Source organism: Miniopterus schreibersii (assembly GCF_964146895.1).
Source record: "Miniopterus schreibersii genome assembly, chromosome: 16".
In the NCBI taxonomy this organism is placed as follows: Eukaryota; Metazoa; Chordata; class Mammalia; order Chiroptera; family Miniopteridae; genus Miniopterus; species Miniopterus schreibersii.
The window spans coordinates 30,466,574-30,491,542 of record NC_138116.1 but is presented as its reverse complement, the minus strand read 5'-3'; the positions used below and the strand labels follow the sequence as shown (position 1 = coordinate 30,491,542).

The 24,969-nt window shown below is 42.5% G+C and overlaps 1 protein-coding gene across 1 annotated transcript in view; it reads right to left on the bottom strand.

Moving 5' to 3' along the window:
* CPD (carboxypeptidase D) overlaps window positions 1–18,080 on the bottom strand; it is a 57,900-nt gene extending 39,820 nt beyond the window's left edge. The window contains exons 1-2 of the mRNA XM_081116230.1: window positions 17,285–18,080; window positions 11,372–11,619 (exon numbers count right to left, since the gene is read on the bottom strand). Coding sequence (XP_080972356.1) covers window positions 11,372–11,619; window positions 17,285–18,006 — 970 coding nt within the window. The 5' untranslated portion in view covers window positions 18,007–18,080. The remainder of the gene's footprint in view (window positions 1–11,371; window positions 11,620–17,284) is intronic.
* Window positions 18,081–24,969: the final 6,889 nt, after the last annotated feature.

Genomic DNA, 24,969 nt, shown 5'->3' with positions numbered 1-24,969 from the left:
TTTTTCTATTCTGAGAAACTTATCTTATGGAAATCTACTTCCTTCACCACTCCCACTCCTTCACCACTCCCACTGAACATATATTTGCTAATGATATGATTCTACCAAGTTAAACTAAATTACACAGTCCTGCATCTGTTTTCAGTTTTATCTAAGTCAACACTCTCTCACACACAGTTCTCTGAACTGAATTTTCCATTTTCATTAAAAAAAAAAAAAAGTACTTTCCAATTCTCTACTACCTGAGTTAAATAGAAAATAGGGGGAAAAGCACATCTGATTTTGGACATCAGATCTGATGGTGTAGGAGCCAAATCCTAAAATGCTGTTTAGCATTTGGTTCTCAATCTTTCATGCAAGTCTTAAGACCACATTACCAAATACACAACTACACTCCTCCTGGAGGTCAGATTTTATATTAGGCTCTATTTCAATTTACTAAGCAAACTCATGACTCAAACAGAAGCAAATCTTCTGAGTGTTGCTTTAACCTGTTTTCCTTTTAAATTAGGTGGCACTCTGAGTAAGACAGAAACAGGAAGAAGGAGATCCAATCAGCTCCTTAATGTATAAGATCAGGTGAGACCAAATGCACTTTATTAATGCACATTTATCAATAATATTCTTAAAAAATGAACAGGCTGAGAATACCTGAACTACCGGCATTCTTTTAAAACAATAGTTTTATTGATTTATTGCCGTTTAGAGAGAGGAAGGGAGAGGGAGAGAGAGAAACACTGATGTGAGAACGAAACATCGATTGGCTGCCTCAGGCACGTGCTCCACTGGGGATTGAGCCCACAACCCAGGCACATGCCCTGGCTGGGAATCAAACGGGCAACCTTTTGGGGCACAGGACAATGCCCAATCAAATGAGCCATGCCAGCCAGGACTGAACTATCAGGATTCTCTTTTATTTTTTAGATCACATTCTTTAAAGAAAATACCCCAGTATAAAATGCCAGTACATTCACTTTGGAGGTGAAAAGGCACCCATGTGTGTATGTGTATGTGTAAGTGTGCGTGTGTGTATATTACATATATATACAGTCTCAGACAGACAGACAGTCATGTGCTGCTTAATGATGGGTATACATCCTGAGAGATGTGTTGTTAGGTGATTTTATTGTGCAGACATCATAGGGTGCACTTACACAAACCCAAATGGTCTAGCCTACTACACAACTAGGCTATGTAGTACAGCCTATTGCTCCTACGCTACAAACCTGTACAGAATGTTACTATACAAAACAGCACGAGATTAAATCAAGCACAGAAAAATGATGCAATCGAGAAACTTAGTAAGCACCTGATGCATGAGGCTGCCTCCAGTGTAACAGGGTATGCTGTTTTACAGCAAACCTGTTATAAGTAGGAAGAGTACACTCTAAAATAATGATAAAAAGTACCGTGGAACCTCAGTTGCTCAAATCTAATTCGTTCCAGGAGGCTGTTCGAGAAGCGATTTGTTAGAAAATTGAATCATTTTTTCCCATTAGAAATAATGTAAATTGAATTAATCCATTCCAGACCCCCAAATGATTCCGTTTTAACCTTTCTTACATACAATACATGTCTAATGTACTGTTTAACAAAAAGGACATGAAATGTATAGTAAAAAATGAAAATTTACATACATATTAGAACTTATCTTTAATGTTGAGGGCTATTGATGACTACGGAGAGGAGGGGTAGGGGGATGGAGGGATGCTGTTGTTTGGAAGGGGAGTCCCCTTCCATAAAAACATCAAGTAGTTCTTCTCCTGGGGTTCTTTCTCTCTTTTGTCTCTGCTCCACTAGAACTTGCTTCAGGCTCACTGGGTCTCTCTCACTAAAAACCTATCCAATGTTGTGTTGTTTTTTTAAATTTATCTTTACTGTTGAAAGTATTACAGATATCCCCCTTTTTTTCACCCATTGACCCCCCTCAACCCTGCAGCCCCTCCCCCCCTCCCCAGGTCTTTACCACACTATTGTCTGTGTCCATGGGTTATGCATATGTGCAAATAAATTCTTTGGTTAATCTCTCCCCACCCACTCCCCTGCCCCCACCTTCCCACTGAGATTTGTCAGTCTGTTCCATACTTCTATGTCTCTGGGTCTATTTTGTTTATTAGATTCCACATATGAGTGAGACCATGTAAAACTGAATCAGGAAGAATCAGAAAACCTGAATAGGCTAATAACAAGTGATGAAATCGAAGCAGTAATTAAAAAAACTCGCAGCAAACAAAAGCTCTGGTCCAGATGGCCTCACAGGGGAGCTTTCTAATTCTTTAAGTTGTAGGGTTAGTTTACTAAAAATTTTTCTTGCTCTTTGAGGTAGGCCTGCAGTGCTATGAACTTCCCTCTTAGGACTGCTTTCACTTTGTCCCATAAATTTTAGGTGGCTGTGTGTTCATTTTCATTTGTTTCCAGGAAGTTTTTGATTTCTCTCTTGATCTTACTAGTAACCCATTTATTGTTTAATAACATGCTATTTAGCCTCCATGCGTTTTAATGTTTTTGAGTGTTTTAACTGTAGTTGATTTCTAATTTCATGCCATTGTGATCTGAGATGCTTGCTATTTCAATCTTCTTGAATTTGTAGAGACTTGTTTTGTGCCCAAACATGTGGTCTTATCTTTGAGCATGATCCACGTGCACTTGAGAGGAATGTATATTCTGCAGCTTTGGGGTGAAATGTTCTGTAAATATCAATTAAATCCATCTGATCTAGTGTGCCATTTAGAGTCACTGTTTCTGTGTTGACTTTTTGTCTGGAAGATCTATCCAGTGAAGTCAGTAGGGTGATAAAGTCCATGACTGTGACTGTATTGCTGTTGGTTTCTCCCTTAAAAGTCCTTAAGGTTATTATTGATAGGTCCTTATTTGTTGCCATTTTAATTCTTTATGCCTATGTTTCTCTATTTCTTCTTCGTATTACATCAGTCCCTTTAACATTTCTTGCAATGCTGGTTTGGTGGTGATAAACTCCTTTAGCCTTTCTGTGTCTGGGAAGCTTTTTATTTCACCATCTATTTTGAATGATAGCCTTGCTGGATAGAGTAGTCTTGGTTTCAGATCCTTGTTTTGCATTACCTTGAATACTTCATGCCATTCCCTTCTGGCCAGTAGAGTTTCTGATGAGAAGTCAGCTGACAACCTTACGGGGGCTCCTTTGTAGGTAACAGATTGCTTTTCTCTTACTGCCCTTAATATTCTGTCTTAAATTTTTGGCATTTTAATTATGATGTGTCTGCACATCAGCCTCTTTGGGTTCTTCTTGCTTGGGACTCTGTTCCTCCTGAACTTGTGTGATTTTTTTTCCTTGGCCAGGTTAGGGAAGTTTTCTGCCATTATTTCTTCAAGCAGATTCTTTAACTCCTGCTTGCTTTTGACATCTTCTGGTACTCCTATGATGTGAATGTTGTTACGTTTCATGTTGTCCCACAACTCCCTTAGACTGTCCTCCGGTTTTTAAATTGATTTTTCTTTTTGGTTCTCTGAGTAATTTTTTTCTCCCTTATCTTCTAATTCACTGATCTGATCCTCAGCTTCCTCTAATCAGCTGTTTATTCCTTCCAATGTATTCTTTATTTCTGCTATGTCATTCTTAATTTCCTTCATAGTTTCCATATCTTTTTTTCATGCTGTTGAGCATCCTTACAATCAGTATTCTGAACTCTATATCTGGTAGATTGCTTATCTCCATTTCATTTATCTCTTTTTCTGGAGACTTCTCTTGCTCTTTCATTTAGGGTTTTTTTGTCTCCCCATTCTGGCTGCCTGTTTGGGTTTCCTTCTATGTATCAGGTAGATCTGCTAGGACACTCAGTCTTTTTGGAGGGTCTCTGATGCAGGCTAATGTCAGACACAGTTTGTGACTGGCCCTGAGTACCCTGTTTGGAGCTATCAACAACACTGGGCTTGAGGTCTCCTCTGCTGGGGCTGGGTGCAGTTGGACAGGACCAAGATGCCCACCAAGTCTGCTTTTCGAAGGCCCAGGTCCAGAAGCAGATCAGGCAAAGACTCAAAGCACTCTGAGGTCTGCCTCTGGCTGTAGGCTGATTAATCTGATTCTCTTAATGAGCCTCAGGCTATAGAAACTCCACAGGGTGGGGCTACTGTTATGAGTCTCAACTGTAGAAACTCCTCTGGGTAGGGCAAGAGGTTTTCCAGCAGGGTGGGGCAACTGCCCCCCTCCCCCAGGCAAAAGCTGCTTGGAAAGTAAATGTCTGTCTGGGAAAGACATCCTCTGCAGTATGGGGAAATGACTCAGCACAGAAATCCAGGGGGTGCCTTATGATCTCTATCTCCAGAGCCCACAACCCTAGATTCTCCTCACACAGCTCCAGTCCACTCTTCCCTCCCTCTGCTAGAGCCCAAGGTGAGTGGCTGCACACAAAACTTTTTGCATTGTCCCTTTAAGAGGGTGCCTGCATTTCCAGCTGTATCTCCCTGGCAAACAGAAACCCTGCTGCTTTTCACAGCCAGATGTTATGTGGGCACCTTTCTCAGATCTGGTACTCTTGGTTGGGAAGCCCATCCTGGGGAACCCCCCACAGCTGAGATATCGCTCGGGACCTTCAGCTGCTGCCTGTGGGAGCCCAGCCAGCCCTCTGGCACCTTCACACTTCCTACCAGTCTCTATGTGGTCTTCACTTTTCCTCCTTGGTTATGAGGGTGCTCTCCAGCTCATCTTCAGTTGCAGTTGATTATTTAGGATGGTTTTTCTATATTTTAGGTGTAATTCCAGTTTGGTCCCTGGACAGTGTCAGTGTAGCTCCCACTCAGTCCAATGCCATCTTTAATGTCCAATGATGTTTGTTTTTGCCTGCATTTTAACATTCGCCTGAAGTGAAACACTGCATTGTCATTGAACAAGTTTATCACATGGTTTGCTACTTCTTTGTAAGGCAGATATTTCTCAATAAATATGCACAGTACAATTTCCTGAGATGTTAACAACTCAAGGTTTAGCAGTAAATTGACTGATACTTGGGCATTCTCTACTTTGTCACCTGAGAGACACGTGACTGATCATACAGGTATCAGCATGAAAGGGTAGTTGGGTTAAGAACCAAAGTTGTTTAACAACTGTGAACTTTCTGTGAACCACTTGGTCGAGAACCAAAATGTTCGAGATGGGAGATGTTCAAGAACCAAGGTTTGACTGTATAGGACAGTAAATAAATAAGCCAGTAACAAAGTTGCTTACTATCCTTATAAAGCATTATGTATTATACATAGTTGTATGTGCTCTACTTTTATACAGCTGGCAGCACAGTAGGTTCGTTTATACCAGCATCACCACAAACAAAGGAGTAATGAACTACGATGTTACAACGGCGACAACATCGCTATTTTAGCTCCATCAGAATCTTATGGGAACACCATCACATATGTGGCCTGTCATTGTCCTAAACATAATTATACAGCACATAACTCTGTGTGTGTGTTTGTGTGTGTGTATAAATTTCTGGCTCCAGGAAACAATATCAATTCAATTTTCGAAATCACATATACTGCCATCTGCTTCCCACATCCCTCATAACTCCTAAATCTCTTTATCACCTTGAACTCCCCCTCAAGCTCCAGAGCCTATTTCCCAACTGCCCATTGGGTACTTGTAACTATTATATCAAGTACCACCTCCAATTTTGACTCCTTTCCCAGCTAAAGGGAACACACACAGACACACACACACACACACACACGCACACACACATTCTTCCAATTACTTTTTCCCCAATCCATTATCATTCTTACTTATCTAATTCCAAAACTTCAAAGTTTTATTTTTGGGCCCTTCTTTTCCTTGACACTTTTCTACCATATAACTGATGGTCAATCCTTAATTTTTCTTACACAATTTTTTATATACTATCTCATATTCCCTTTTCATTCCCACAGCATCCCTCTAGATCAGCAATTTTCAACCAGTGTGCTGCAGGAGACACACTGGTGCGCCACAAGAATTTTTAAAACATGCAATATCTATTTAGTCAAGGGCACTGATCTCTTTTCCCCTTAGACTGTCAAATTTAAAAAAATGACAACAGCCAACCCAACAGTAGCCATTCAGTGTGAATGAATCAAAATCAGACTGGCCCTGGCCGGTTTGGGTCAGCAGTTGGAGCATCGGCCTGCAGACTGAAGGGTCCCGGGTTCAATTCAGGCCAAGGGCATGTGCCTCGGTTGCAGGCTCAATCCCCAGCCATGGTCGGGGGCAGTGCAGGAGGCAACCATTGATGTCTCTCTCACATCGATGTTTCTCTCTCTTTCTTTCTTTCTCCTTTCCATTCTCTCTAAAAAGCAATGGAAAAAATATCGAGTGAGGATAAAAAAAAAAAATTATACTTATTTTTTGTCAGATCAGCAAAAAATATATTTTTTGGGGTGCCACGGAATTTTAGTAACTAGTTTATGTGTGCCATGAGATGAAAAAAGTTGAAAATTGCTGCTCTAGATAAAGCTCTAATCTCCAAAAAAGGCCTCACATCAAATGATGTAAAATCTCCCTAGTCTTTCTCCCTCTAGGACTTCTTCCCTGCCATTACATTTTATATAAAGACAACACCAAAATGAAAAGCCCTACACTGTCCTTATTATCAAAGAATTCACACTCCAGCAGAAGACACAAAAAACTATTAACAATGTAATTGGATAAGCATTATACTGATGGTAAAAACAAAAAGCTCTCTGAAAGCAAGAGAGTAACAGTTACTACAGGGGAGCTTTCAGAGGTTACAGCTGAACTGCGGAAGAGCATTCCAGACTGAGAACAGACCAATGTGTGAAGGTTCACATTTTGGGTAAGGACAAAAGTTCAGTGACAGGAAAGAAGTAGGAGAGAAGACTGGAAATGCATGCTTGGGTCAGACTGTGAGACCTTTAGTGTCATGCTAGAGAGGTTTAGATTTGATCCTATTGAAATGTGAGAAAAGCAAATATATAAGAAGGCTTTAAGTTTTTGCATGTTCGCTACTTTGTTGCTTTTTAAAAATGTTTTTATTGATTTTAGAGAGAGAGGAAGTGAGAGGGAAAGAGAGCTGGAAACACTGATGAGAGAGAAACATCAACATCAATCAGCTGCTTCCTGCAAGCCCCTTACTGGGGATCGAGCCCACAACCCAGACATGTGCCCTGACTGGGAATTGAACTGGTGATCTCTTGGTGAATGGGTGGACGCTCAACTACTAAGCTACACTGGCCGGGCGCTACCTTGTTTTTAATATGTAATTTTAAACAAAGTAACACAAACACCAATAGAACCAGACACATATTTAACTTGTCTAAGATCTCCATCTCTCTCTCTCTCTCTCTCTCTCTCTCTCTCTCTCTCTCTCTCTCTCTCTCTCTCACACACACACACACACGCGCGCGCGCGCGCACAGTTACTCAATGGCAGAGCTGGGACTCAAACCCAAGGCAGCAGGATTCCAAAGCTCTCCTCTTAGCCACTATACTACACTGCCTTCCAGAGTCCTTCTATCTTCAGGAAAATAAAGTGGGATTACTTGTCCTTTTAAAAATTTTCTAAGTTTGAACAAGGCAATTCTTAAATGTTGACTTAAACTACAATTCAGTTTCATTAAATTTACTTTGGAATGAACATACTAAACCATCAGATGATTTTTATATTTTCCATGAAGGAAAAAAAATAATAAAGAGTGGCAGACAAAAGGCATATAAATCAGTACACTGTGGTTTTAAGGAAGGTCTGTTCCCTGAATAAGTTCAGCTTAGGCTCCCGCAATAACAAGCTTTAGCAAAGGAACACAACTACTTACAGGCCTTATTAGGATAATCACTCCCTAAATGGATCCTGTAGGTTTGGGAGACATGTTGAGAGAAGCAAGGCTGACTCAGAGAGGCAGCTAGATATGCTGAGTCAACACTGGCGATGAAGGTGAGGAAAGTGGGACCAGATCACCTCGAATCCACACTACTAACATACTGTCTGATTCTTGAGAGCAGGAGATGTTTCTGTTTTGCTCCCACTGGATTCCCATCACCTAATAAAGTGTATGGGACATGGAGGTAAAGCACTCAGTAAATAGTTGCTAAGTGAATATTGCACAGATTATTCACAAAATGTTTCTTCTCTCCGCCCTTGATTTCCTATAATGCACAAGGGTTGGACTAGATCAATATATTCACTTTCAGCTCTAAAAGTCATACTTCTTTGAGCTAGAATTTCCAAATACATTATATAAAGCATCAGTAAAATTACTCTTCGACATCCAGGTCTGAATACATGCCTAGTCACGAGGTTTCATACATCTTACAACATCTTACTTCTGCAATCCCACATAGATAAATAACAAATTCGCCCTGTTGAAAATACTTAACTGGCTTGATACTGCTGAGGTGGGAAGAAATAAAAGCTAGCTATTGTAGAAATAATATAACATAAAATATACCTGACAATCAGCTTAAACAGGAGAGAAGGTGATGCTCATAAAAACAATAACAATAGCAGCATCAAAATTTAGCTTCTTCAGATGTTTGAAAAATGAGAAAAATCTGTTAGCTGGTTTAACCAAATAATCTTACTGTAAGGACAGACACATTTTTAAAATAGTATAACAGAGGTTTATCTCCTATAATTAATTGTTAATTAGAAATTACTTCCTAACCTTTTACAATGTTCTCCAAAAAGAAAAAATACATTATTTTTAACTCATTATTTTAAATAATATCTCAAATAATGGAACACCTTAACTATCTCACAAAGTCACTAGTTCATGAAGTCAGGTTTTATTAAATATACCTGCTGAAGACTGAAATGGAATTAAACTATGTTCTTTATCCATACAAAATTTAAATAGTTTTCAAATCACCTCTAAGTAGAAATAATTGTAGAAATTATATTTATTGTAGAAATACTTAACGGCAGAAAGTTTTACTTCTAAATATTTCAAAACTCTCTGCGGAAGCTTATTATATACATGGTGGGGCAAAGATAGGTTTACAGTTGAGAGTACACAAAACACAGAGTTTATTTTTGTATTATTATTTATTACTGTATTATTTTCCATACAAACAACTGTAAGCCTACTTTTGCCCCACCCTGTATAAGAAACATTGGTAGAAACTATAGGGGAATCAGAAAACTCTAAAAGTACAGAGTCCTCACACGTAGGGTCCAATCTGTGTACACATAGCTTGACATAAAAAGTCAAAGAATAATTTAAAAGTTTAAATAAGGCACATTAAGAGAAATGTCATCAGCTGCTTTATAATGTGACTGCCAATAAAAACAAAAGAAAACCTAAGGCATTTCATCACGGGCAAATTCTAAAAAGATAAAAAGTTTACACTGATTACATTTCCACGGGTTGACATGTTCTTTCTGGCTACTCTTAATTAAACAGTCTAAGCCTGTGTACAAAAACAAAAAAGTTATTATTCAAAGGATACCAAAAGTTTAAAGTCAACAATAGCTGTTTTTATAACATTTAAAAGAAAAGGTAAACAATTCAAGCTTACTGTAACAATTCTTTTAAATATAGCATTCCATGAGAAATTGGGAGCCTTGTACATTGCTGGTGAGAATATAAAATGGTGCAGCTAATGTGGTAAACAGTTTGGCAGTTCCTTAAAAGCTAGACATAGAATTACCATATGACCCAGCAACTCAACTCCTGAGTATATACCCAAAATATTTAAAAATAAGGACTTAAACAGATACTTGTACACCAACATTCATAGCAGCATTATTCACAGTAGCCAAAAGGTGAAAACGACCCTGTGCTCATCAACAGATGAATGAAGAAAACGTAGTATACATATATATAACAATGGAATATTTCTCAGTCGTAAATAGGAAAGAAGTTCTGATACATGCTACAAAATGGATGAACCTTGAAAACTTTATGCTAAGTGAAATAAGCAGACGCAGGACAAATACACGATTCCAGCTTTATGTAATATCTAAAATAGGCAAATTTATAAAGATAGAAAGATTAGAGGTACCAGTGTATAAATGTCTAATCACTATATACTACACCTGAAACTAATATTGTATGCCAATTATAAACTGAACAATTCAAAAAAAATTACCAGGGGCTGGGGAGAAGGAAATAGGTACTTAATGTCTAATGATTACAGTTTCTCTGTTTGGGGTGATGAAATGGTTTTATTCATAGACAGTGGCGATACAGTTGCACATGATGAATAAATTAATGCCACTTAATTCTACATTTAAAAATGGTAAAAACGGGCCCAGCCAGGTGTTGCTCTGGGGTTGAACATCATCCTAGGATCCAGGAGATCATGGTTCAATCCACGGTCAGGGCACACTCCCAGATTGTGGGCTCAATCCCCGGTCCGGTCAGGGCACACTCCCAGATTGTGGGCTCAATCCCCGGTCAAGGGCATGCAGGAGGCAGCCGATCAATGACGACTCTCTCATCATTGATGTTTCTCTCTCTCTCTCTCTCTCTCTCTCACTCACTCTTTCTCTCTCTGAAATCAATAAAGATATATTTAAAAAATAAAATGGTAAAAACAGCAAATTTTATGACTTACATATTTATGTATCTGGATCTATACATACACTACCACAATTTTTTTTAAAACAACAGCATTCCACGATCACCACATGGACTAAAATACAAAAGGAAAGTGTGCCTTTATATAAAATGGAGAGAACTGGTGGTCATCACCATTAACCAAGCTGTCCACCTTGGGCACTGGGAGCCTGACTTGATGTGCCTCCTGATGTGATCTATATAATGATCTTATTGGAAAACTTAACCTGAATCTTATCATGAAGAAAGTGACAAATCTAGAATATGGAATGTTCTGTAGGACAACTGGCCTAGACTCTTCAAAGGATTCACCATCATTAAGAAAAAAGAGAGTTGAGATGACTGTTGTAGATTGGGGAAACCAAAAAAAACCCCACAAAAACCCACAAGAGCCAAGTGCAGTTTTTGAACCCTGACTGGATCTGATCTGCAGGAAAAGGAGCTATAAAGAATGTTCTGGAGATAACAGGCACCATGTGGGATTTCTCACTTATAGTAATGGCATAATGGTTATACAAGAGAATGTCCTTGTACTTAGGAAATACATGCTGAGGTACTTACAGGTGCAGTGTCACAAAATCTGCAACTACTTTTGGAAGGTTTGACAAAAGAGAATAAGAGGCTGGGGAGGGAGGGAGAGAGCACGCTGGAACATCTGGGGTAAGATAATAGTGAATTCAAATGAAGGACATATAGGTGCTCAGGCAATTTTCTTTCAATTTTACTGTGGGTTTGAAAATTTAAAAATAAAAAAAAAATTAGAAAAATTAGAATTCTTTTCCACTGAGAGTATACTTAAGGAAGCTAAATGAACAAAGGGGAAAATATAGCAAATTCAGTGCTCTACATACCTTCTACATCATACCAATGTGCACCATTCGTGATCCCATCTTTGAAAGTCTCGTCTTCATCTCCGGGGCAATGAGGCGCCCCAGTTTTCATGATAGGGTGGTTTGAAGCATAGGCTTTTGCCAAGTACTTAAATACTTCATCATCTGAGGTTTTGCTATAGATTCCAGTGGCCTTATGTTCTGGAGAATCATCAAAAGGATAGCTTGCTACCACTGAGCCACCATGCAGATTTCCAGAAAGCACGAACCTTTGAAAATACAACCAAATCACATGTCACCAAAAAAAAAAACAACACACAGAAAACACCATGCATTGAAAAATTTTACATCGTTCAGCTTTGGCCCGTGTAGCTCAGTAGGTTGGAGCATCATCTCATATACTAGAAGGTTGTGGGTTTGATTCCTGATCAAGGCACATACCTAGGTTGTGGGCTCAATCCCCGGTCAGGGCACATACCTAGGTTGTGAGTTTGATCCCTGGTCGAGTCTGGGCATGTAAAGAAGACAACCAATCAATGTTCTCTCTCACATTGATGCTTTCTCTCTCTCTCTTTCCTTCCCTCCTACTCTCTCTAAAATCAATAAGCATATCCTCAGGTGAGGATTAAAAAAACATTTTTACATCTTTCATAAATAAGTTCAGTATCGCTCTTGACACCTAGAAGACAATTCTATCAGTGTTCTAAGTAGGTCAACAACAAAAAAGGGAAAGAAAGCATTATCAATTTAACAAATTTTAAATAGTTTTTACAATTCAAATTAACTTCGAATAACTTTAAAAATTTTCCCATCATTAAAAAAGTAGCTGGATAGCACAGTATAAATTAATGTTTTCAGGAGACATTGAGGGAATTCTAAATATATGTAGTTAGGTCAAACAATATGAATTTGCCAATATTCAATCATTTTTTGACCCACAAAAATGACAATTTCATATAGTTCAACCAAAAACTTATATATCATAATGTGTTAATTTCAAAGAAAGCATGATGTATATAAAGAAATATCTGTTGAATACATTAGTTAGGTTAATAACTTCCATGCTTTTTTAAGATAGGGAGTCTAATTCGAAACAGGATGTGTTTTGCCTCGCTCCAGGTTCACAATACACTACATACACTACATTTTTAAGAGAAAAGCCACAGCTGAGAAGACTGGTGGTGGGGGAGGGGGGGGAGTGGGGAGTAGGGGAAGGAACCAGATACACTGAGCTGCTTTCAGAGAAAAACAATACAGCACATAAAAGACTAGTCCTCCATTGCATCACTGTAAAAGCAGCTCTTTCTAGGACCAAGGTTCCTGATTGGCCCATTAGAAAATAAACTGACAGGGAGACAAAACTGCTCCTATAAAAGAAACATTTTTACCTTTTTATGTTTCTACTTTTAAGTGAACCCATTTACAATCTGGTCAAATTTATAGATACAGAAATACTCCTTTTGTGGTGAAAGCTAAAGGCAAAAACAGGCTGAAGTCCTATTTATACATCTATCCCTCATTTAACAGTTCAAACCAACACTGTAAGTGGAGATTAAACACTTACTTTTCTCTTTGTACTTGAAACTGGATTTTCTCGATTCTGCTTTTTTGTGGTTGAAATGAACTGACATGCAGAAATTCTAAAGGCGGTTGATAAATAGCATTTATTTCTATATGCTTGAAAGAAAACTAAACCTATGGTATGTCTCAGAAGAGATCAAACAATGAAAATTACACGGAATCTGTCCATCAGTAGAAAGAACTCAGCCACTAAGACAGTGATTAAATACTAAAATAGACTATGAAAAGAGACTAATTAAAAACTAATATTATTATAATTAGCACTCTTCCAGACACCACAGGAGAATGCCACTTGGTAGAGCTGCGATAGCACAGGCTACGGAGCCAGCCAAATGTGCGTAAGAACACTCGGTCTCCCAGACCTGTCTCACTAAAAATATGATCAGAAGTTACTGCCGCTGCATTCGTTGAACCCCCGTTTCTCTCTCATCTGCAAAATGGGGATTAATGCTACCTGCTTCCCATGGTTGTTATAAAAATTAAATAAAATAATACACATGAAACATCTCCAGTAAAACAACTGTGTTTTAGCACCTGCTCAACAAATAGAATTTCAAGTTTTGGAGAGATCTAGCATCTTGCTTGGGGAATCCCTGCCTTACAGACTATCGTTCTACTCCTCAGTACCACCTTCAGACCTTGGGTGACACAATGATACAGAAACAAAAACTAATTACATATTCTAACATTCTGACTCTATCTTAATCATCCCTCCCCCACAGTTTAAGGTATTAACAATTTACTTTCTGGTTTGCCTGCCTAAAATAATTTAAATAATTTCCCCCCCACTGACTTTGGGAAAGTTATAAGAAGGGGCCCAGTTCAGGCAATCCATTCAGGAACAAATTTTCATGCGTGTCAACTATGTACCAAACGTTCAACATGCTAGGGAACACCTCAGTGAAGAAACAGACACAAAAATGCCCTCAAGGCATTCATATTCCAGTGACATAAAATGAATAACTATAAATATTCTAAAGAACTGATAGATACAATTTTAATTACATATTTTTAATTAAAACTTGAAATTCCAAGATTCTCTACTAAATGCTGTTTTTTTACTTTGTTCCACAATTCTTGCAACTTCTTAGAAATGGCCTCACCAAATATGGTACTTTTAGAAAAAATGAAATATCTGCAATGTACTAGAATGATAAAATTCAATTATTAGATTTTCCTTACTCTATTTACAGATTTACAAGTGCCGATACCACTCTTTGTCAAAACAACTTTGCATATCAATCCAATTTTGTTTGAAAGGTATTTTATGGTTCCCATTCAAATTGATTCTCTTAAGTATTTCTCATACTTGACTTCAGCATCATATATCATTCGTTGTGTAAGATTTAAAATAGCTGCTAAATATATTATATTATAAACAAGAGTTTATAGATACTAAAATGTAAATCTCTACGTTAACTCTATTATGCTCTACAGATAACCCTATAAATAACTTTTAAAAATTAAGAGAACTTGATGTCTGATAAACTAAATTCTAAAGATTGAGGAAACTGTAGATATACACACAATCCTCCAAAAGTAATCTGCACCCACCCCCAACAATATAATGCTTTTCACAAAGATACCAAAAAATGTATATGCTAATCTGTTAAAATCCAAGCAGCTATTTTTCATTAAAGACATAGTGTGACAAAAAAAATATGAGTCAAGTAAATTATAAAATATTTTAATAATAGTTAAAATGTTGTATAGTTTCCTAAGTATACGTCTCAATTATCAAGAGTAAAAAAAGTCCCCCTGGATGAAGTTTAAAGTGAGACAAAGAAAATAAACTTCACTTTTCCAAGCAGAAGGAAGTAAGTCTTAAAATTTTACATATTCCAAATAACAACAAAAATCTTTTCCAAAGATAGCTAAGTGAATAGGGTATCAAGAAATTATTCAAATGATTTATTTCACAAATACACTGAAAAGTCATTTCCCCATGCAGACTAATGTCTGTGGTTTTTAAGTTTCCTATCCATAAAGCTGACTGAATAGTTAGGCATTAGTCTCAAATTGTTTGTGTGCTTGTTTTTAATTTTGTTTACATATCAATGTCCTTTCCTATCCATCATTAAAGAATATGAATTTTGAGTTAATTTTTGAAAACTGACGATGGATGGGTGTACTTTTCATCCTATATATAGTCACCTACTTTCACTTCTAATCAGAGCTACGTTTGAAGAATGGTTGGGTATGATTAGAGCAGTCCATAGGCACAGAACAAAATGACTTGCTATGTAATACTGAGACAGACGAGCTTTTAAAATTCTCACAAGCTCCTATCATTGAACCAACTAGCCCAGACCATAATTGATAAACATTAAATACAGGGGATATGAAAGTGTTAACCAGAGTGTGCATTTTGGGTTCCAAATTTTAAAGTTTAAAGCTTTCTGTATAGCCTCAAGGTGACTTGAACCAAGACAAAGCTCATTTTCATTTCTGGTCACAACAGAACCAACAGTGAACTGAAGAATCTGTTAGTCACAGAATTTACATCCCTGCAAAGGTTGTGACAGGGCATTTTAAACATGTCACTTAAGCTGTGATGGCCCTGGCTGGTGTGGCTCAGTTGGTTGGAGCATCCTCCCAGGTGCACCGAAGGGTCGGGGGTTTGATTCCTGATCAGGGCACATACCCAGGTTGCCAGTTCAATCCCCAGTCAGGGTTGGGAGGAAGTCAACCGATCAATGTTTCTCTCTCACATCCATGTTTTTCTCTCTTTCCACCTCTTCCCCCCTTCCTTCCTCTCTCTGTGGAATCACTGAAAGCATATCCTCGGGTGAGGATTTAAAAAAAAAAAAAAAGAGCAATGCAAACAGTGCATTTGATACATCTCAGAAAAGCCCTGGCCATCACAGCTTCTGACAATAAGATGTACATTAAGTTCGCCCTGGTCCGTGCGGCTCGGTTGGTGGGAACGTTGCCCCATACACCAAAAAGTGGTGGGTTCGATTCCCAGCAGGACATATATATACCCAAGTTCCGGGTTCAGTCCACCCAGGGTTGGGGCATGTATGGAAGGCAGAAGAATCTAGAATTGTCACACTGCCCACACATTTTCTAGGTGCTCTATATACGGAAATCTTGGAGAAGAGATGATTCCAACTCCCACGGAGAAACTTCTTCGCTGATTATTACTTTTATCGTTGTCTGCCACTCCAAGATCTTCTTCAAATCAAGATGGGAAGAGTAACTAGCCTCACGAAGATACACAACAAAATGGGAACATGCTAGCAAAGCTGATCCTCGATAAAGGGAGGGGGTGCGCGCTCACTTCAGACATTACTGCCTCTGGAGCAAGTTCCCTCTTCCTTCATTCCTTACCTCTGTTTTGCTGAAAATCCTACCCATCGCTCAAGACTCAGGATAAGTCCTAAGCCTTCCACAGGGATGATCCATATTACTGTAACCCACACACAGTCGCAGTAGGAACAATTCCTAGGAAGTTTTACTGGGTACATAAACACCACCCCCACCCCCACATATATTTATAATATTCTCTTGTTATACACCAATTTCTTGAGGTCGTTTTAAGGACCTCGATAACACTTCAGGTGTGTGTTAAATGTGACATCAGAAACCCTTCGGAGAGTTTAAAATGAAGCCGCGTGTAGGTGAGGGTTCCAGATCTGTGCAAGTTCTCCAGCCATATCCATATGCTCCTTAGCTGAGTCAGAGGGAGTCAAGACTGGAAGAGAACCAGTCTCTGGGAAATAACCAAGAGCAAGATCCTGGGGAGTGTCCTTTATCATTTCTGGGCCACAGTCTCCCTCTATGGCTGCTCAGAGCTCTAACTAACAACCTGCCTGAGTCTAAGTCCCAGCTGCACTCCGTACTAGGTGAATTACTGAACCAACCTGACCCTCGATTTCCCCATATGGAAAACAGGAATATTAATGGTGTCCGTCCCATCAGGTGGTGGCCACTGCAAGGGCTCAGCACCGCGCCTACGGTAGTGAGCTCACCGCGGCCCTGACAGCTTATCTGTAAAATGAGTGAGCTGACCTAGGTCGTCCTTAAGGTCTCTTCCATCACTCTCATTCCAGGGTCCTGTGGAAACAGGGACCAGACCGCCAGAGCGGAGTCTTCCCCGAGCCAAACTGCTCTCTTCCCAGCGGCTGAAGGAAATGACAGCCTCCAGGCAGAGCTGCTGGGGCACTGAGCGCACCGGCGGCCACGCGGCCTGGGCCCCGGGCCGCTGCAGGGCGGTCGCCCTCCGCCCCTATGCTGGGTCCCCAAGCTGCGAGTATCGGCCGAGCGCGGGCCCCCCTGCCTCGGCCCCGAGACCCGCGCGGATGGTGCGGAGAGGGGGTGGGGTGGGGTGGGGTAGGGGGCGCCACTCACTTGTTCCTGCGGATCCAGTCGATGAGGGCGCGCACCTCGGGCACCTCGTCCAGGGCCGGGGCCTCCCCTGTGCTGAACTGGTCCGGGAAGCTGCGGTTGAGGTCGCGGCCCCGGCTATTGTCGCGGCCGCTGGGCCCGGCAGGTCCCCCGTCGCCGAAGTCGCACTCGCCCTCGCGGGCGCGCTCGAAGCCATCGGGGTTGAGGCTGGGCAGCACGTACACGTCCGTGGTGTTCAGCAGGCGGACGAGGCGCGGGTCGCCGCGGCGGTAGCCGGCCGCCAGCTCGCGGGCCAGGTAGACCAGCACCTGGCGCGACACCGTCTCGTCGCCGTGCATGTTGCCCACCAGCTTCACCTGCGGCCGGCCGGGCAGCAGCGGCCCCGCCGCGTCCGGCCCCGCGGCCCCGTCCGAGGGCGGCGGCCCCAGGCCGGCCGTGAGGCGCAGCACCCACAGCGGCCGGCCCTCCACCGACGTGCCTATGCTGAAGAGGCGGGCCAGGCCCGGGGGCCCCGCGGCCGCCGCCTCCCTCAGAGCCCAGCCCAGCTCCTCTTCGTGGTAGTAGCGGTCGAACTGGCCCTCGCCCGCCTCGGAGCCCGCGCTCGTCGCCTCCGCCTTCTTGATGTGCGCTGCCCGCGCAGGGCTTCCCAGCAGCAGCAAAAGACACAACAGCGGCGGGAGGCGCCCTGGCCGCCAGCGCGGCCGCGCGCCCCATCCGCTCGCCATCTTCCAGCCGCACAGCCCAGCCCCGCTCCGCTCCCGCGGCTCCGAGCTCCGGGCAGCCGCGGCCGGCTGGTTCCCCTCCGCGCCTAGCAACCCTCCGCTCTCAGCCAATCGCGGAAGGGCCTTCTGTGGCGTCACGCGGGGGGCGGGGCTTTCCTTAAAGCGGCCGATTCCCGTGGTTCCTGCCTTCCCCTTGTCCGGGAAGAGTTTGGTTACTCTCCAGCTTCCCCGAGGTTCCCCTCGCTCTCTCTCCCTCCTCCCCAGTGTCCGTCCCGCATTTTTTCTCCGCGCCTCCTCTCCTGGCTCAGGCTCCTTACGGCTCACCCCTTCCCCTGTACTTTTTACTAGCTCCCTTACCGTCTTCGTTACAGTTTTTCCCCGGCTGCTCTTGAACGCTTAGAACCGAGAATCCAAAAGAATCAGAAGGTTCGAAAGAATGTGCCTCGGGAAAGCCTAAGGAAGCCGTAGCCCTTTCCGCCCTTCGCCTTTCAGCCGAGTCCTTCTGCCTCGGCGTGAGCCCAGCGCCCTGCAAGCCGCGGAAGAGGCTGGGACGCTCCGAGCGGCAGAAGGCTCACTACCTCACAAAGCAGCCCGTTCCAATTTTCGTTGCCGTGTCGAACGAAGGTGTCTCCTTTTATGTTTAGCGGATGTCTGCTGTGGAGTAGGCTCCCTTTGTGTTCATTTATATAGCTCTGTGGTGTCACCCCAGATTATTTCACGGCCACTCGTCCCTGGGTGTGCTTGGTGTCAGCCCTCTGCAGGCAGATTTCGTGTCCTAGCTCGCTCGGCCACCTCTCACAACCCCCCTGAGCGAGCCAAGTGTAATATAAGAATGACATTTTAAAAAGCAGCAGGTATGACCTTTCAGGACACGCTTGCTTGGTGAGTATGATTCCTGAACTCCTCAGTGTGCTGTCAGAGCAGGCGAATACAATGTTTTACATTCTGAACAGGCCTTTAAACTGGTCTTTAGACCAGTTTAGCTTGAAGACACACCAAAAAACCCTCACAATCCTCTTATCAAGTGTGAAATCCTACCCATTTAACGACATAATTGCAATAATTTGTATTTCCTTCTTTCAGAGCCAGGCGGTTCACTGCCCCTTCCTTGAACTATGGTTAAACCCTAATATGACTAATAAAGAGCTCTTTGGGTCATTTATCAAATATTTATTGAGCAACTACTGTGCGCCAGAGTCAGGGTCTGGTAAGCAATTCATTGTACGCAGTTGGAGGTTGGATACAGTTTGTGATGCGTGCTACCGTTGGAGATATGGGGGCCCCAGGTCAGCGAAACCTCCTTCAACCTGAGGAGGAAGGAAGGAAGGAGAGGAAGCGGGGGTGGGAGGAGTTCTGGACAGAAAGAGGAGCACAGACCAACAGCTGCAAGGCTGGAGAGCAAATACTGCACGTTCTGGCAGCTGCATGCAGATCAGGAATCCTTTCTTTCTTTCTTTCTTTCTTTCTTTCTTTCTTTCTTTCTTTCTTTCTTCCTTCCTTCCTTCCTTCCTTCCTTCCTTCCTTCCTTCCTTCCTTCCTTTCTTCCTTTCTTTCCTTCTTTCCTTCTTTCCTTCTTTCCTTCTTTCCTTCTTTCTTCCTTTCTTCCTTTCTTCCTTTCTTTCCTTTCTTTCTTCTCACCGGAGGAAATGTTTATTGATTTTTAGAGAGAGAGGAGGGCTGGAGAGAGAGAGAAACATGGATTGGTTGCCTCCCGTATGCTCCCGGACCGGAGATCGAACCTGAAACCTTTTGGTGTGTGGGAGGATGCTCCAACCAACGGAGCCGGCCAGGGCACAGGTCTGGATTTCTGACGTGAAGGAGCTCATAGGTGTGCGAGTGGCCTGGCAGGACACAAGGCAGAAAAAGCAGGACCAGACCTAAAGAAACTCACACGCCGGGGCCTGGGGAGCACTTGATCCAGAAGACCGTGGAGAGCCACTGATAGATTTTAGGCTAGTTTAGAAAAATCACTGTGACAGTAACACGGAGAATGGCGGGGCGTAGAAGGCCTAAGACTCAAGACTGAGAAAGCGGGAAGAATGATATAATCCAAGGAGACATTATGAGACTCTGAACCCCCGAGGGCAGTGTCAGTGGAGGCGGAGAGAGGGAAGTGAAAATGAAAAGACATTTACAAGGGAAAGTGGACAGGATCTGGTGGCAGAGAGGATTGTAGGCTGACTCCAGGTTACAGCCTGAGCAACTTGCAGGTGTTCCCTGAGGGTTTTTAGGACAAGGAGAAAGCACGGGCTTAGGTGAAGCTGTTGAGCTTAGCACAGTGACTCTGGCCTATGATTGCTGCTTCCCCATGCCCCGTTGGCTTAGTCTGGATCGTACACAGCAGCTGCAATTCAACAACAACAACAAAACCAACTCTGTGCAGAGACCACTCTCCCCCGAGAGTGCTTAATCATTACGCTATGCATTTTGACAATAATCCAAATCAAAGAAGCCCCCGGGGACATGTTAACCTCTAATCAAATATTTCCTTTTCTAGCATTCTCAGTCACCTTTGAAACCTCTTCCTGCCACATCACTCCTACAGCCTCACCTAGTGAGACAGGCTTGAAATGTAAATAAACAAGCACCAAGGCAGTGAAATAATATGAAGTAACTTGAGCCTGCAGCCTCCCAGGAACCCTCAGGCCTCAGGTGGTCCGTTTGCAGCCTCTTTGGGGTCTGGGGCCTCCATCCTTGCTACACCCTACCAGTGGTTTGAAGTGAAACCCACAGCCCCTGACCTCGTCACTGCTCACTAGAGGGGAAACCCCAAACTAAACACCTCCAGCTGCCCCTGAAAAGTCTTGAACCTTGTGACAGGTATCCCTTTCTTCCCCCCGGTCAAGCAAAGTCTTGGCTTCACACGCAAGGAAACTTAGGGCAAAGTTGTTCACAGAAGCAGAGAGGTTATGACTTGGATTTTTGAAAACGGGGCAGAGCTGTTGGATGGCCTGCATGACTTCCGTAACCACTTCCTTCAAGACTCGTAGGTAATTGAACTTGTAAATATCACATTGTCTGGCAGAAACACCCACAGACTGACACATTCAACTTGACAAATGTTTATGGGGCACCCCCTCTAGTGAAAGGTCTGCTGGACTGTGTGCAGGAGGATTGGAAAATGAATGAGGGATTCTGTCCCCAAGAGGCCAGAGTCTAGAGGGGGAAACAGAACATAGACAGGGCAGGATGTGTCTGCAGGGCCAGTGCTACTTGATAGGCACCGTGCTAAACCTTTTACATTGGTTGATACACTTTATCCCCACAACAATCCTGAGGTAGGTCCTATTCTCATTTCAAAGATAAAGAGACTGAGGCACAAGGTCTCACAGTGGGCAAGCCACAGATCCAGGACTCAAACCCAGGGGGCCTGGCTTCAGAGTCTGTGTGATTAATCTCTATAATAAAATTGGTTCTATGTAGCGAAATTAAAAAAAAAAAAATGTTATTGGAACACAGAGATAAAAAACAACTAATTATGATAAGCCAGAGGAAGCTTTGCCAATACCATTAGATCATGAGTTTTGGCATCAGAACTCAAATTTTAGATCGACCATTTCCTAGCTGCTTTAACTTGGGAAAGTTATTTCATTTTTCTGAGAATTAAATGTGATAATAGGCCTATAACCTTTAACGGAATGCTTGTTAGCATATGACAAGCTTTCAGAAATCATTAATTTTATCTTTTTTTTAGATAAGAATTCTCAAACAGGAAAAAAAGTGGAGAAAAGAGCACTTGAAGCAGAGATGTGGACTAGATTGAATTGGCCACTGGGTTCGCAATGCAGAGGTTGCTGATGACCTTTATAAGAGCAGTTGTCATAGAATGGCCCAGGGAAAATCTGAATGGAGTGGATTCAAGAGAGATAAGAAGGTCATGAAGTGGAGGTGATGAAAGAATTCTTTTGGGCGTCCTGCTATAAAGGGGAGTAAAAAAAATGGGAGAAAGCTCTATGGAGATGGAAAGGCCCAGGGAGTTTTTTCGGGGTTTGGGTCTGGGAGGGGGGAGAAATCAAGGGTTGTTTATATACTGATGGGAATGATCTAGTAGAGGGAAAATTTGATGATACATTAGAGAGGGGGGGGGAAATTGCTGGAGCCATGCCTTTGAATATGAATCACTGAGAAGGGAAAGGATCTAATATACTAGTGGGAGGACTGGTCTTAGGTAGGAGCACAGGTGGAAAGACAGAATAGATGGGCGCAGGTACAAGTAAGTGGGTAGGCAAGTGTGGGAGCTGGTGATGTCCTTTGCTGATTGCCTTTATTTTCTTAATGAAATGGGAAGTAAGGCCATCAGCTGAGAGTAAGGGCCCTAGAGTAGGTGTTGGAAGCTTGAGGAGAGGGAGAAACTATGAAATAATCACTTCAAAGAGTGGAAGAGAGAAATGAAGCGTAATAATAGTTTTCAGCTATTGACAATAGGGACCAAGAAGCAGTTTTCTCACATGTTATCTAGAGCTGAGAGCTAATAGGACATGGAACAGAGGGTTTGTTTGGTTTTTTTGTGGGTGTTTTGTTTTGGTTTGTTTTTGAGGAGGCTGTCTGGGAACATGAAAAGTGTGGTTGCAGTCCAAATAATTGGGTTCTGAAAAGCCAGCTGTGGGGCTAGGAGGTCCCCGAGAAGATGAACATAGACAAGGGAGAGGAAAGACCGGATCACAGTTAAAAACCTCCATTCCAGTTTTGCTCCGTGCTCAGGGCCCCCTAGTGTTAACTCACCTAGACGGTGGCCCCTTGCTCTGGATTGCCTCTGCAGTAGAAAGTCAAGTCCTAGCAACCTGCAGCCTAAGAAACACTAATAAGAGATTAAGTCACCTCAGAACCTAAAAGCAACCATCTGAAATTCAATTTGGGATGTGAAAGATAAATATCTTGTCAATCACAGTCTGGGGCATATAATAATACCACCTTATACGTTTACCTGCATTTCCTGTATTGTTATTTAATGCTCACAACAGCTCTGAGGACTAGAAAGGTTCTAATTTTAAGCTGCCACTAACCAGCTAGACACACAGCAGAGCTGGGAACTGCAGCCCTATTTGCAAAATCTTTTCAGAGCTCCTGTCATCACATGCCGGGGTTCATTGCGCTTAACTCAGCCTGAGCTACATGCACGTGGTGTGCCCATCTAATTTACAATGAGAGCAAGTGAGAAAAAGCAATAAGTGACCACACCTAAAACAGAAGTATATGTTAGTGAAAACCGTGGAAAGAATGCAGGAATAATTTTAAGGGTTTACCACTAATCATTAACAAAGAAATGAAATGCGTTATTCAGGTGACCAGACACATGGTTAATGCCTGTGGAGGAAGAAACGGAAGAATTAACCAAGGGCGAAGAGACACAGTAACTTAAAGAATTAGAGGAACTGACAAAAAGTTGTCTACAGGAGACAAGGGTGATGAGAACACCAAGCAGCGTCCAATTAGGATTTTCAAAAATTAGCTGATGTGTCCTAAGCAGCAAAAAACAAGAATGATTTGATTTCTGAAGAGGAATTTGTTTTCAATGGCATGAAGTCTGAAAACGGACGAATTAAGGGCATTTTCAAGAGAAACTTCAACCACGTCGCTTCTTGCCGGTGCTCTTGGTTCCCCAGCCCAGATCCTCTTTACCAGGCCAGCCTGCCCCTCCAGCGGGCTGCTTGCATCTGTACTATTCTTCGGAAGATTGTCCTTAGTGAGCAGGAGCTGCTTTGCCAGAAATTCCTGCAAGGTCACACACACTGCTTGCACTCTGCCCTCCCTTCTGCCCCCTGTTATCACCAGGGTCCTCCTACAGTCCCACAGATGCAGGGTCCCTTGCTTCTGGATGGGACAAACTTTGGAGCAATTAATGCTGTCAGAGCTTGCTGTGGAATGAGACCGAGGTAAGAGTCCTTTCACCCTTGCTTACCTTCTTCCCCTATCTTGTTCCCCTTAACCCCTTCTAGGTTTCTCTTAAGGGCACTCCCTCAATAAATCACTCACACAAGAGTCCCTTTCTCAGACTGTGATTCTAAAGAAGCTGCCTTAAGACAGCCCGGTACGATGTAACTCCATAGTATTTCCCTCTACGGCTTAGGTGGAATACATTTTGCTTTATGTTTTTGTTGTTGTTTAGTTGGGCTTTTTATTTATTGTTTTTACAGAGTTTGCTCTTACTTCCTTGGAGTCTTTATCTTTCCAGACCAAAAAGAAACTAAAGATGTTTATCAAAATCTCTTTCAAAATTTGTTCTTGGTTAGGCGGGCCTATTCTGTTTTAAATTTTAGTTAAACCTGTTTCTAGGGCACAGATAGGCTGCAGCCCAATCATGAGGCCATGACGGTGATTTTGGCCTGTATTTCCCAAAGACTATTAGCCGGCACCAAGTGGACAGCAGTTCTATTCTCACGAGGCAGAGTGGGAGGGGAGCAGGTATCAAATATTTGCTGTCGTACATATCAGAAAACCTGAGTCATTCCAGTCTGAATAATAAATGGAATTTATTGGCTCACAGGAGAAGTCTGGATTCAAGCACAGCTTTATCCTGTGGCTGAATGGTCACCAAGCACCTGCTTTCTTTTTTGTCCCTTGGCCCTGCCTTCTACAATGTTGAATTTATTCTAAGCCTGACTCCCCTTGTGGTCCCAAGAGGGCTGCCAGAAGCTCCCAAAGCCACATGCTTTCTCATTCATACTGAGCGAGAAACAGAGGATGCTTTTGTCTTGTCAATTTTGCTGGGTTTCACTCACATTGGATCAGCTTAGGTCACATGCGTACCCCTAAACCAATCACCATGGCCAGGGAGCCGGTGTAAGCTGGTCGGCTTAGCTTAGGATATGAACCCCATTGCTGGGGCCAGGGATGGGGTCTGATTCCCAAGAACTACACGCATCCCCAAGTGGAAATCAGGCCCTATGGTAAAGGGGAGGAGGGCAATGAGAGTGGGAAGACAGCCAGTCAGTACCATCCCGTTTCACCACGCAGGGGAAAGCAGTG